The sequence below is a fragment of the Ceratotherium simum genome, chromosome 38 (genome assembly GCF_057802395.1).
Source record: "Ceratotherium simum simum isolate JZ-2026a chromosome 38, ASM5780239v1, whole genome shotgun sequence".
In the NCBI taxonomy this organism is placed as follows: Eukaryota; Metazoa; Chordata; class Mammalia; order Perissodactyla; family Rhinocerotidae; genus Ceratotherium; species Ceratotherium simum.
Genome location: NC_141937.1, coordinates 1,238,782 through 1,252,923, shown reverse-complemented (window position 1 = coordinate 1,252,923; position 14,142 = coordinate 1,238,782). Strand labels below are relative to the sequence as shown.

The 14,142-nt window shown below is 44.8% G+C and overlaps 1 protein-coding gene across 2 annotated transcripts in view; it reads right to left on the bottom strand.

Moving 5' to 3' along the window:
• Positions 1-1,620: 1,620 nt before the first annotated feature.
• Positions 1,621-14,142, bottom strand: part of THBS2 (thrombospondin 2) — a 31,987-nt gene continuing 19,465 nt past the window's right edge. For both annotated transcript variants that reach the window (XM_014797436.2, XM_014797437.2), the window contains exons 14-22: positions 12,618-12,725; positions 11,673-11,832; positions 10,110-10,228; positions 9,239-9,473; positions 7,357-7,584; positions 6,599-6,870; positions 6,017-6,114; positions 4,554-4,693; positions 1,621-3,714 (exon numbers count right to left, since the gene is read on the bottom strand). In XM_014797436.2, the coding sequence (XP_014652922.1) occupies positions 3,707-3,714; positions 4,554-4,693; positions 6,017-6,114; positions 6,599-6,870; positions 7,357-7,584; positions 9,239-9,473; positions 10,110-10,228; positions 11,673-11,832; positions 12,618-12,725 (1,368 nt within the window). In that variant the 3' untranslated portion in view covers positions 1,621-3,706. The remainder of the gene's footprint in view (positions 3,715-4,553; positions 4,694-6,016; positions 6,115-6,598; positions 6,871-7,356; positions 7,585-9,238; positions 9,474-10,109; positions 10,229-11,672; positions 11,833-12,617; positions 12,726-14,142) is intronic.

Genomic DNA, 14,142 nt, shown 5'->3' with positions numbered 1-14,142 from the left:
ACGTTTTTCAGTAGGTTACAAAAAGAGTCTGAATGTAGGAGAAATGATCTTGTTTTGATGCCTGACTTCTTAGCATCGTTATTAAACATATTATATATTTTTTGTTTTGTGAGTAAAATGGACATGAAGCTTCCTCCACTAGTTACCTGCAGTTCAGTCAAAATCACTTTCCTTGGGGCTGGCCCCGTGGCTTAGCGGTTAAGTGTGAGTGCTCAGATACTGGCGGCCCGGGTTCGGAACCCTGGGCGCACACTGACGCACCGCTTCTCCGGCCAAGCCGAGGCCGCGTCCCACATACAGCAATTAGATGGTTGTGCAACTATCTGCTGGGGCTTTGGGGAAAAAAAGGAGGAGGATTGGCAATAGATGTTAGCTTAGAGCCAGTCTTCCTCAACAAAAAGAGGAGGATTAGCATGGATGTTAGCTCAGGGCTGATCTTCCTCACACACACAAAAAAAATCACTTTCCTTGTTGTTTCTAAACTTCTCAAAGGCTTCTTGATCCACATATGGAGAGCTAGTCTTTTCCTCCACGTTCATGTCACAAAATCCACCATTCTACAGCCCAAATCTGAGCCAAGGCCTTCTGTTCCCATCCTGTCACCTCAGACGGCCTTTCCTATATCTTATTACTTCACTGCCTGACTCACTCCAGCTGATTTCAGCCAAATATGCTTGTTTTTTTTTCTCAATCTCCTTCTCTCCCTCTCCCTGTCTCCTGCTGCATTCCTCTCCCTCATATTTTTTCCCTATATTCGACTCCACTATAATACTCAGAATCCCACAAAACTTTTAGGAAGGGCTGGAGAAACCCCGAAGCTACTGTGTTGTGCTCTGTCCTCCTCCTCCTGCGACGCTGTGATTTGAAATGTGCACTCAGCTCCGCTACTGGCGGCCCGGGTTCGGATCCGGGCGCGCACCGACGCACAGCTTCTCCTCCCATGCTGAGGCCACGTCCCACATACAGCAACTAGAAGGATGTGCAACTATGACATACAACTATCTACCGGGGCTTTGGAGGAAAAAAAAAAAAAGGAGGAGGACTGGCAATAGATGTTAGCTCAGAGCCAGTCTTCCTCAGCAAAAAGAGGAGGATTAGCACGTATGTTAGCTCAGGGCTGATCTTCCTCACACACAAAAAATAAAAAATAAAAAAAATAAAAGAATAAATGAAATGCACACTCACTAGTCCTCTGCTCCTTTGTCTCTGGTTTGGGATGAGAATGGGTCAAGAGAACTACAGCTTGTATTAATGAGCGGGGTCCCTTGGGTCGTTACATTTTTTCTGCATCATTTTGATGATGCTTGCCTAAATTCACGGCACAGTTCTGCTCTCTTGTTTGACAATGAGAAGCAGCAGCAGAGTGGATTGCTATGATTGTGTCATGGGTAACTCTGGGCAGCTTAGGATCGAGTGAGACCTGCCTTAATAGAGCTGCTTTCTCCAGGAGGACCCGACCTACATCCTCACCTGTAGCTGGTAAAGAGGAAAACTTGTAACCCAGCGGGCTTGTTCCTGTTACAGAAAGCAAAATGTCAACTCTACCCTGTTGGGGTTTTTCTCCCTTCCCCCCAAGAGAAACCTTGCTAATTCTTTTTAAAAAAGGGAGAGAGATTCATGTATAGAAAACCTTTTTACAATTTATTTCCTGTTATTAATCTTGAAAGTATAAAAATTAGGCTCTATCTAAATGCAGGGTTTCAGTGGTGAAATTTTGACCATGTGAACAAATAAATAAATATTTACAGTCTTTGGCAAAACAAATGAACTTCCATCCATCTGTACGAGAAGTTTGCTTTTTAAAAAAACATAAATAATTTACAAAAAAATATGGTACATTCTAAATATTCACATCATCATCCCACACCACTGTATCGTTTGGCCAAACACCACCAACACAGAAGACCTACAAGCTCTTCACGATCGCAACATTTAATGAAGGCTCTCAACCTTTGCTGTCTTGGGAATACAGTTCCACAAAAAAAGTAAAAAGTGCAGCAAAACAAAAAGAAAATCAACCTCAAAAGAAGTAAGAAACATAACTTTATCAAAATGAAATGTGTAAGTTAAGACAAAAGTGATGGACCCCCTCTATTTAACATAGAAATGAGATCGCTATTAATAGAAAGAGGAGGGAGATTGGCCCCGAGTCAGACAGACAAGAGAAACTTCTCTTATTAAACCCCTTATGTGGAGTGAGACTAATATTTCCTGCACAAAAAGCATGCAACTTAAGCAAAAATAAATCAAACTTGTGTATATCACTATGACTGGTTAATGGGTGTGTCTGGCAATACTTAAAGCTGATTTTTCCCTAGCATTAAAAGTTTTTAAAATTCTATATACAGCAGATAGATAACAGTAAAAAATATTGAATTAAAGTCACTGGCAACAGTATATATTAAGGTTCCATTATAAACTCTTCATTATTATTTATTTATTCTATTACATTTTATAGCATGCTTTATCATGACAACATAATATTATAAAGCCTTGTATTTTGACGGGAAGATATTTTGCTGCAACTGTATCTTTATATTATTATATATTTGTTATATGTTTATTTCTAGAAATTATGCTACATATGTGTTACTCGGCATATTTAAAATAAGTTATTGGTGAATGGAACTGCAGTCTATATCCATTTAATAAATATTAACAAAACATTTATAAATGGAACCTTAATGCAATGTGTTACCAAATTAGATACAAGCAACTTTTCCATAGTTTCAAAGCCTAGAATAGGAATTTGATGGCAAAGTGCATTGGCTGATGTATCTGTCTGCTTGTCTGTTCTCCAGGAGCTCAGACTGGGAAAGACGCTCAGGCGAAAATTCTGGCAATCAGAATGCATAGTTAAGTGACGACTGGCCAGGAGTTCCCTCAAGTCCACAACGGCACAAGAGGCAAACTCCAATGACAGCAAATTGCTCCGTTAACCTTTCACACAGAGGAGACTTTGCCAGCCCCACATCTGGACTCACGCTAGAGCCACTTTGCAGGAATATTCTTTCTTGGATAAAACGATGTCTCTGCCGGGTATGAGGGCTTTCATTGCAGGACAAGAGAATGGGAGAAGGGGTATTCATTTATTCTTGTAATTATTTTTAATGTTCCAATTAGTTAATTGACATCCTGCATCATGTGACTATCTCCAGACCTCTTCTTTACTGTGGCCTTACTTCAGACTTGAGTCGGCCCTTCTTTATAATTGACCCAATTTGTGTGATACTGTAGAACAGCTCTAACCCAAAAACTGGAACAACTTTAAGCACTGAAAGTAGTGTAGCAATATTTTTCCTGCTTAATTTATGAAAATGGCTTACGCACAACATTCCCTTCCACTCCATATACACATAAATACAATAAGTAATTACATTTTATATGTAAACGTCATTCTTTTTAAACAAACAAGAAAAAACAATGTCACGTCATGTTCAATTTCCACTCCACATAAAGTCTTGCAGATCATCAAACTGTTTTTCCCGTAGCGTAGAGGGTTGAATGTTCATCTTCAGGTTCCGTTGATGTTTATCCTCTGAAGGCACTTGGGCTTGGGATTGATGATAGGAGGTGAAGAACCACTCAAGGTTAAAGTCAGGGATAGGAGGTGCTGCTAAAGAGAGAGAAGCTGGAAGTACCAGGATGGACTGAGGTGTCTAGGTAACAGCATCTACAGTACGTTGCTGGAATCGCAGCAAATTGTTTAGACATCTACAAGAAAACGGGACACAGAATTAGGAAGATTGGACCATGAGTTTAGTTTTGCTTTATTTTGTTTTACCTACACCCTAAAGTATCATTATCTTAATTTTAAAAAAGGCATCCACAAAATAGATGGATGTACGAATGGTTGGAAGAATGGATGGATGCATGCACGCATGGAAGGATGGATGGCAGGAAGGAAGGAAGCATGAGCGATCTCGAAAGGCAACCTGACACAGAGAAAAGAAATCATCACTAGAAGCAAGAAAATAAAGCAACATTCTTGCATTCCCTTCATCTCTTTACTTTATGTGTGATTTTCAATGAGTGATTTTTGAGAACCATCTTACCTCATCTGTAGAAGGGGGATATTTTCATTTTCCCTTACAAGGGAGCTAAGTTCCCTCCAGGTCTGTAATATTTTGATTTAAATTTACTCCTAGAGAGATGACTAAAGAGAACCAACCCTTACTTCCCACCTTCCTTCCTTCCTTCCTTTCTCTCTCTCTTTCTTTCTTTCATTTTTAGCTAGGGTAGAAACCTAAAATGGCTTTAGGGGCCCAGAAGGTGTAGAAAATGCAGAAAGCTATAGGAGAGAGGACAGTGGGGATGAATGGAGCCTGTGAAGAACTGGAAAGTGTTTGTCTTACTAAAGGCATTCATATTCAATTTAAAACAAACAAATAAACAAACAAAAAACAACCCAAGTGACCAAACAAAACATCTGCAGGGAACGGGCCACCCGCTCATCACGCTCAGGTGCAACTCCCGTAAAACCAAAGTCAGATGCATGTCCTCCCCACTCTCTGTGCCGCAAGCTGCCCCCTGGACGGTGCTCCCACACCCACCTCTGCATTCGTATTTCAGGTCCGAGAAATAGACCATTTCTTGAGAGAAGACAAACAGACCCAGCCGCCCGCCAGCATAGGTTTGGTCATAGATGGGTCCTGAGTCCGCCATGACCTGTTTTCCTTCATGCACTAGGACTCTGAAAACAGGGGAAAAAGGAGAAAGAAAGAGAATGTGAACTCTGTGAAGCACATTCACAGGGGGCGAGGGGTCATCTTTCTCGTCACAATGCAGGGGTTCACAAGAGCCTTGCCCTTGAGAGCCAAAGAGCAGTCCTGTAGAGTGAGGGGCATGTCCCAGTCTCCGGGGGGTCAGGCGGCTCTTCCCCCTGCCTGGGCACCGGGTTCTCCCCTTTGTGTTGTGGATCGCATGGCCTTCATACTGAGTTAAAACCGCTGCTCACTTGCTTCCTTCCTACTACCCGTGAGCCATGTGAGAGCAAGCGCAGGGCTCTATTCTACATGCCTAGAGCAGGGCTGGATGCACTGACGCTTCCCCACCAGGAGGGGGAGCACATGAGTGAACCTCCAGAGGCTCTCCATGAAAATCACTCCAGTGCAGCCAGCCGCACATCCCCTACTCAGATCTGCTCATCATTACCAGGGACACATACACTCCTGACATCTGTGAAGAATCCAACCAGATCGTGCTATTATTAGCTAAGTTTAACTTTGCAAAAAAACTTAAATCATCCATGATTTGTTTTAATCAAAATCGATTACAGGGGGCTGACCCTGTAGCGTAGTGGTTAAGTTCAGTGTGCTCAACTTCAGGGCCTAGGTTTGCAGGTTCAGGTCCTGGGCACAGACCTACACCACTCACCAGCCATGCTGTGGCAGTGACCCACATGCAAAGTAGAGGAACACTGACACGAATGTTAGCTCAGGGACAACTTCCCCAGGTAAAAAAGAAAAAAAAAGGAAGACTGGCAATAGATGTTAACTCAGAGCAAATCTTCCTCAGCAAAATATATATATATATCTCTCAATTACAAATGCTGTGATGCCGAGATAACAAAATTCTGTTGGACAGATATTTGTGAAAGTTTTATTGGAAGATGTGGTTTAAATTCAACCATTCACAATACCAGGAATAAATATGAATCTGTTCTCCAGATGAAGCACCGCCTAACTTTGCAAAGATGCAGACATTTTAATTGCACTTTCCCTCCCATGCCTAGAGTATTCATCAGGAAGAGAGATGCTCATCATCCTCTAAGTTATTTTAACAAGACAAATGTGATTTTTCTCCTCTTCAAAAGTTTTGTTTTTGTTTTTTTAAAAGTAAGTGATGTGTAGTAGAGGATGCAGGGTAGAAAAAAGAAGGTGTTTAAAGTGGATAAATCCAGGAACAACATACAAGTTAGAATTCACTTTGGCTTGTCTGTCAACATTCAAACTTGCCATTCAGCGAAACGGGAAATCACTTGGGAGAAACGTGGCTGGCGCCGAGCAACCCTCACCTTATATAACCAGTCTTAGGTCTGTGGGTCAGATGCCACCTGTAGGCGGTGTAGTCTTTCCAGCCAATATTTTTGGGGTCATGCCATAAAGTACGAACCTGAGGGAAAAATATTACTCTTGAGTACAACTGGCACCCTGAGTCTTAACCACAGTTGTACAACACCAAATGGAAACAAAAATGTCACTCTGTAAATTAATCCCTAATGCTGCCCCACCTCCCTCTGATATACTTCCTGGTGTAAATCTCTCATGTGGATCAAAATCCACTGACTGGCAACCACGTAGCTCAGTGCTAGGAGCACGGGCACTCCAGCCAGAGTCCCGGATTCAAATTCTGCGTCCTCCACTTCCTCACCGTGGGACCTTGGGCAAAATACTTAAACCTTTGAACCCAGTTCTCCTATCGCTAGATGAGGGGAGAAACATGTTTAATTTGCAAGAGGATTACCAATCGCGTTTATAAAAATACCAGGCATGGCGCCTTTAATAAGGTAGGAACTCAATAAAAGATTATTTAAATTATTGTGACGAGTTAAAATGGACAAAAAACGAAGGTAGGGTTGGGAGCCTCTCTTTCTCACCTGTCCTTCCGTGTTCCCCGTGTGCCACAAGGCATTCCTCAGGTGCTCGCCTGTCCCCGTGGTGGAGTTGACCACCTTGAGGGACACGCCTGAGTAGCCGTAGGCCCGGGTAGGCTGGTCTTCCCAGTAGGTCTGAGTGACCTGCTTCCACATCACCACGTAGAAGCGGCTGCTGGACTGGTAGCCGAAGACAAAGCCAGCGTAGTCGTCGTCCCGGTCCGTGTTGACGTAAAACGTGCCGCTGAAGTCCACAGACCCAAACTCGTCAAAACCTGGGTGCCAGAGGGAACACTCAGTAGTGAGACTGAGTTGGACTCAGCCCTTGAGGAAATGCCTGGATTAGCCCCGGGACCACCGAATGCAGATAGAAGGAGTTTGGGATTGGCTCTCCTCTTCTATCCCACTCAGGTTCTGTTACTGCGAGATTAATGAAGTCTATGGGATTTTATTCTTTTAGGTCCCACTTATAGAGTTACGGCAGAGATTTACTGTGTTACGTAATATTTTATAGATCAAGTCCATGAAATGCAGTAGACTACTGAACTTGAAATTTCAGAGACTCCGGAGAGGAAAATTCCTGCTTCCCCAAGTTGTTCTGCCAAGAATATTTAGGCAGAGAGTTTTACAAATGATGGAAGGATGGTGGCTACCATAAAGACCCACTAATCCCTCCATTTTGTTCTAAAGAGCAGCCCACAATCTCCGAGGACACCTTGCACCCAGAAACTACGAATGATGACGTAGTTTTGAAGGCTCACCGACTGCGATGCCAGGGTCGGAGTTAGCTGTCTGCACCAGCTCCTTGCCTTGATGGCGAATGACCCAATTGGGATCGATCTGAGTGGTGCCCTTGGGGTCCAAGTGGACCATCTGGAAGTTCCTGAAGTCAGTCTCACTGATGGCGTTGTTTTCAGGACACACATCATCAATATCCGGGACGCTGTCATTGTCAAAGTCGTCTTTGCAAGCATCGCCCCGCCCATCACCTGTCACCAAGGACAAGCAGAAAAACCAGAAAAGAAAGTCAATCATCTGCCACATGCCTTTCTGTGTCTGAGAAAACCTAGCAAAATTCAAGCTTCAGCTCTTATATAGTGTCTCATGGATTCATGCCCATAATCTCTAAGACACTTAGAGTGAATTCTATGAGGAGTCTTGATGTTCTTTTCAAAAAATATGTGATAAATACTGCAGCAGAGCATGCCATAATCATATTCTCACGTGAGTCATTTCTCACTTTGTTCTGAACTCAAAACTGTGGGTACGAAACCTAAATGGCTGTCAAGTCACATCAAGCTGAACTTTCAGCTTTTTATTGTTCTGATCATTTTCAGAACTTCTGTTATCGCCTCTCTTAATCATCCCTTCCTGGAATCTGCTTGGCATTTGGAGCAGAACTCTTACTCTGAGAACGATTTTCCCTTGAGAGATGTGGGCTTCCCTCGTATGGAAGCATCTTGTCAAATTTTCCAGTGAGGTGGTGGGAGGGGTGGTGGGGTTGGGTGGGCCATGGGCCCTGGTGTATGTAGAGGGATGAACGCGGCAGTCCTCCCCGCTCTGGGGTCCATGGGAATGATGACAGTCCCACAGGCAGATCTCAGTTTACTAACCTAGCCCATCTAAGTGCTTATTGCTTTAGAGGGAGAAAAGGGTATCAAGGTCAACTGTGTTTCCTGTTGCATTCTTCAAACTATCTTTCAGTTCTGTTCAATCATACATGCTCCACCTATGGTGTGGCAGGCACATACTCATAGGAAGCTCTCCTCCATCACAGCTTCCTTCCTGGGAAAAAGGCCCAGAGTCTCTCCCCTGGGGGGTCAGCCCCCTCCCCAAGCAGAGTGACTGTGGGAACTGAACATGTCCTTTCTCATGTCAAGAATGAGCTTTGGGTTCTCTGCTGAAATCCCTTCATGCTGCCCTCAAGGGGGATCCTGGGAGCTGCCCTGCAGACCAATGGGTCTCTTCACGTGCTTCTTAGTCATGCTGGCTCAATGCCCAAATATCCTTTATCTTGGTTTACGAAGGATGTATGTCCTCCACGCAGCACCTGGAGTCGGCCAGGGTCCTGCCCGAGAAGCTGCCTTCTCACAGCCTTTATCAGAGGCTGCTGAGCACAGCTGTGCTCCTCGTCTGTGACTTGAGACTCCCATGGGTAAGACCACAGCCCATCCGGGCGGTTTTACTTCCTCAAGATCCTACCCTGCTAGAGACCACGTATTCGTATGCACTGCCAGGCAAAAATAGGTCTTTTTCCTGATATTTCACAGTCGTCATTTTTGTTTGCTTTGCTCTTAAAAAATAAACTCTCCCCGTCCCCTCACTGTCATATCATACCGAAGCACTGCTTCATCCTGCTTGTAACTAGCATTTCTTCACAGAGATGGTCAAAAGTTGAAAATTACGTGGACACTGAGACTTTTGCCCATACCGACATGCACAAACACACATTTACTTGTTTCATCTGTTGGATAATCACACGGCCAGAAGCCGAGAGCATGCAGACCAAGTCAGGCAGAGGAAACCACTATCTAATGGGCCCAGCACCTTCAGACCACGAGGCGCGTGGGTTTTCCCACCAGGAGTTTCAGATGACCTCGTGGCCTTGCAGGGTCGCTCACGCACGACCTGGGTGGCACCTACCATCTGAGTCCTCCTGCTCAGGGTTGAATACGAGCCGGCAGTTGTCCCTGTCATCGGGAATCCCGTCGTTGTCATCATCTGAGTCACAGGCATCTCCCTGGCCATCGTGGTCGTGGTCGGCCTGGTTGGCGTTCGAGATGTAGGGGCAGTTGTCCTGGTTGTTCTGGTGGCCGTCCTCATCAATGTCTTCATTGTTGTCACACTGGTCTCCCACGAGGTCATTGTCCACATCAGTCTGGGAGACAGAGCACGGGGAACATGCATCCAGTGACACAGATGCCAGACTGAAAGTCACCCGGGGATGTTTAGGCTGGACCACAGCATCCACCACGTGAGCAGCTGAGCCCGTGGAGAGGTCACACCGCTATCTACATCAGATCCAGGACCAAAATCTGGGAATCTCTCCATCCTTTGCTACCTCTCTACAGGGGTTCACTTTACTTAGGGAGACTGGGAAGAGTTAATAGCCCCAGAATCGCGTCCATCTTTGACATCATCTGCTACAACATATCCCATGAACTGTACATATATTTATGTTCTCACTGTGTCTTCCAAAGACAAATCTGGAAGAGAAGCCAATTCCCATGTTTGCATCAGGGAAGTACAGAGATAAGTAAATGGAGGCACACTCTCCCTTCAGACAGTGAGACTAAGCCATCTATTCATTTGGCCTCTGGCCACCGAGATACGAGAATTGTGCTTAGATTCAAGTTCCGTAAATGTTTTCAATTAAAATTATTGAAGAGTCTATGTTGTCATGTCTTGGCAGAGCTGATGGAAAACCACAAAGGCATATGTATCTCTGATTGATCAGGTCCTCGACCCCTCCTTCTGCTCACAGACACACTTGAGCAATCACCTAATCAATTACCTGGTCGGGGTTGTGCACCAGGGGGCAGTTGTCACAGTGGTCACCCACGCCATCACCATCAGTGTCTCTCTGGTCAGTGTTGTAGACGTAGGGACAGTTGTCTCGCTCATTGAACACATCTGCAGGTATCCACAGGAATAAAAAGAAAACAGAAGCCTGATGAGTTTAGAAAGGGCATGTTGCTTTTCCTATCGCATTAAATAATTTATAGCCAAAGCTTTATTTAATAAAAAAAATGATCTAAGGATATGGTAAAATGTAAAGATTATTAGAATCATGCAAGAACATATGTCAGATTTCCCATTAAAATTCGAATTTCCTTAGTTTAAAATAGAACCAACTCTTGGAGGTTTCTGGATAATGCCACACAGTGAGGCATTGCTAAGTGTGTTGTCAGGATGTAAATCTCTGAGCTCGCTACATTGATCATCCATTCGGGAAATACGCATTGAGATCCTAGGAACTGATCAGCTCCCTGGGTTATGTTGCCTTCTCATCCATTTCCTACATTAGTAGGAAAATATTGGCAGGGATTGATGGGTTTTTAGGTGTAATACCTTATCTCAAGAAATCTGAAAATAGATAATGAATTCCATAAATATTAAAGTTACGGAAAAATACGAATTAGCAGGGGACTGCAATGATACTGTCAGTAACGAGGCACAACGGCAGCAAAGCCTCAAATCTGTGGGTCAAAAGGAAAAACGCAGGGTCAAGGCCCAGGCGTCTATCTTGCCCTGGCAGGAGGAGGGAGTCACCCTGAAGTCCCAGTTGCCAGAGAGCACTAGAGAGCAGCACGGCCCGGAGGCTGTCCTGGCACAGGTGGAGGGCCAAGTCAGCGTTTTACCAAATTACTCTGAGAAAATACGCTAGGAGTCCAAATGCAGGGAAGGGCGGGGAGGGCAAGCCGGTGGGGCTGGGAGCTGACTGAGGGCTGAGGCTGGTGCCGGCCTGTGGAATGGAGCAGAAGGAGCGTGGGTGTGAGTCCCCTGATCTGCTGCAGGCGTGCAGACACCCAGGGGCGAGGCTGTGCTGCAGGGTACAGGGCTCCTTCCCCAGGGCACTGGGACCTGGTGGTGTAGGAGGTCACCAACGTCTGTGGGTACCTGGAACCCCTGGCGGAGCTTTGCAGTGAATGATTCAATGATGGCAAGATATCAGGGTGAGGAGGGAAATGTCCCAGGAGAGGGAACACAGGAGGGGCAGACCCCATCATCAGACCCCTCCCAGAAGCACAGTTTGGCGAGGGGAGAGGACTGGGCTCCTGGAGCTCTGAGCAGGGGTGTGCATTACAGAAGACACTGTGAAGGGCACAAGCACACAGGACTAGGAGCCTGGGGTCAGAAAAAGGAAGATGCCAAAGTTTTGGTTTTCCAAAGGGTGGTCCTGAGGCTGGCAGCCCCTTCCGCTGACCCATGGGGAAAAAGAGAGGCTCCTATGAGAACAGCTTAATGAATTAATCTTGTATTAGGATATGGATGAAGTTGAGCCAGTCCAATAAATACAGAATGAACCATGAGTTTGCAAACACTTCTCACCGTGAAGTGCATAAGCAGAACTCACCATCTCCATCAATGTCCACGGAACAGGCGTCTCCCTCGCCGTTGTTGTCGGTGTCGATCTGGGCGGGGTTGTGCACATAAGGGCAGTTGTCACAGCGATCCCCAACCTCGTCTTTGTCATAGTCAGATTGACGGGGATTGAAGAGAAGCTGGCAGTTGTCCTAGAAAAAGAACAAAGGAAGAGTTTAAGAAATAGCACAGGAATGTTTGTTGGATTGCTTATCAAATGGCTTAGCTCCTATAAGTCATGTTCTCAGAGCAGACCCAAATAATCCATGTAGAGATGAAGAAAACGGAGCCAGGGAGCCTGAGCCAACACGTTCTTGATATCAAATCATCTTATAATTATTTACGCATCTGTCTCCTGTTAAAAATTTTAAGATTTTATATAGCAAAAATGATATACCATATACTTCATGGTGAGAATATGTACTTAAATGTCAAATGAATGAATGAATGAAGTCAATGAATCAATGAAAGTCAGACATAGTAAAGCTGCAAATAAAAATTTAGGTAATCTACCCCTGCTAGTGCCCATTATGTACTACATATAAATGTTAAATCATTTATGTTTTGCAACAATTTTCTCAGAAAATGGTAATATCCAAGTATTGCCATAATTAGGTAAGTCTATCACTTATTGCAGTGACAGCCTGGCTCATCACTGGCACCCCACCAGAAAGAGGGGAGATAACTCCTTCTGTTTGCAATTAAAAGTAAATTAAACTGTTAAAAACATTTCTAGCAGAACACCCCAGATGGCTCCATGCTCTGATTGGTTGATTTGTTTGTAGACAACCAATATTCTCTCTTAGTAACTTTTGGGAATGACTTATGCAGGAATACCAGTCAAGACGATGGCATCCACAGAACTATTTAGTATAAACACTCCTCTCCTCTGATCCCTCTACTCCTGAAATGGAGAAACAACACAGCCCCATCTGACCTTCTCATCGTCGACGCCATCATTGTCATCATCATCATCGCAGGCATCGCCAATGCCGTCCTTGTCAAAATCTTCTTGCCCAGAATTAGGCAGAAGGGGACAGTTGTCCTGCATCAAGAGGGAGTACACTAGTTACAACCACATTCTGAAGAGCCCCCGCTCTCAGGAAGGCAGGCCAAGTAAAACCGTGAGGATACATCTGATGATGCCCAGCCAGGCATCTGTCCTCATTCAAGAGCAGGAGATTAGAGACCATCCAGCGAGGCCAGAGGCACACGCATTTCTTTTCAAGTGCTGCCCTGGAAATTATGTCATCACCACTCGTGAGTCGAGATGAAAGGAGCTGTGTCCTAAGCCCAGGATCCCTGCACAGCTGCCAAAAACTGCAGAAGCAGATGAGAGTGAGGGACCACTGCTCCATGAGAATGTGGAGGAGGACAGAGCCTCCAGCGCTCCCTGTGCTCCTCACAAACTCCAACGCATCCATCAAAAAGCTGAGCTCATGCATCTTTAACCCTCATTAGCCTATAGGTGCCCAGGGTCTCTGAAGGTGCAGTGAGCTGTTCAGAAACCAAGGCCCAGGATCCCAAATTATCTCCCCTCATTCAGCTCTTCACAGTAAGTGGACAACTCACATAATTAGAAAAAAATCATTTTGTTTCAGTCCAACTATATTATAACTGAAACCTGAGCCATGCAGACACTAACTTGAGGGAAATGGAAACCCCAGAAAAGGGCAGAAAGTGTGTGTTCCAGTAACATTAATGCACACATCACAGAAGCCCCAGGGGGGCCCCTGAATGGTTCAACATGGACCCTGGTCTGCACAGAAGCTCAATTCTCGAGGCCACGTCCAGAGCCGAGTTTCGACACCAGCCAGTGAAGAGAGAGAGAGCTCACTCTTCTTGTGGGGAGACACAGGTCAGGGGGCCCCCCGCAGAGCAAGATTCAGCACCTGTGCAGCAGATAAATACAGGAGCCTCTCAGAGGAGGCATGCGTTTCTTAACAGTCTGACACCAGCATCTATTTGTCCTCGTAAATTATAGTTATATTTGGGAATTGTGATGTGCCATTTTTAAAGTTATTAAATTCCTGTCTGAAATTCCACAAAGATGAAAAAACATGTAGGATGTCCTTACAGCAGCACAGTCTTAGCTTCATGGACACCTTCCATTGTGTCTGCCCTGGTGCCTTGGGTACTGTTGATTCCTAATGGAAATCTTTATCAATAATCATATCCAATAAGCACCCACTGCCCCTAGGGACTCCCAGGCTTGACACCCGAGCTCCCCATGTCAGGGATGGTGGGGTAGGGTGGGCTGTGGTCGGGGAGAACATGGCCTCGGTTAGTTCAAAGCAGACTCATTTTTTGTTCCAGTCAACATCTGCCATCTTTAATCAAGAGAGACGGAAAGAAAATTTCAATTAAAACTTTGTTACTCAAAATTCACAAGAACAAATAAATATTGAAAAGATGAATATATTTATACTTTCAAATGATGTTCTTTGCAAATCTGTAGCGTT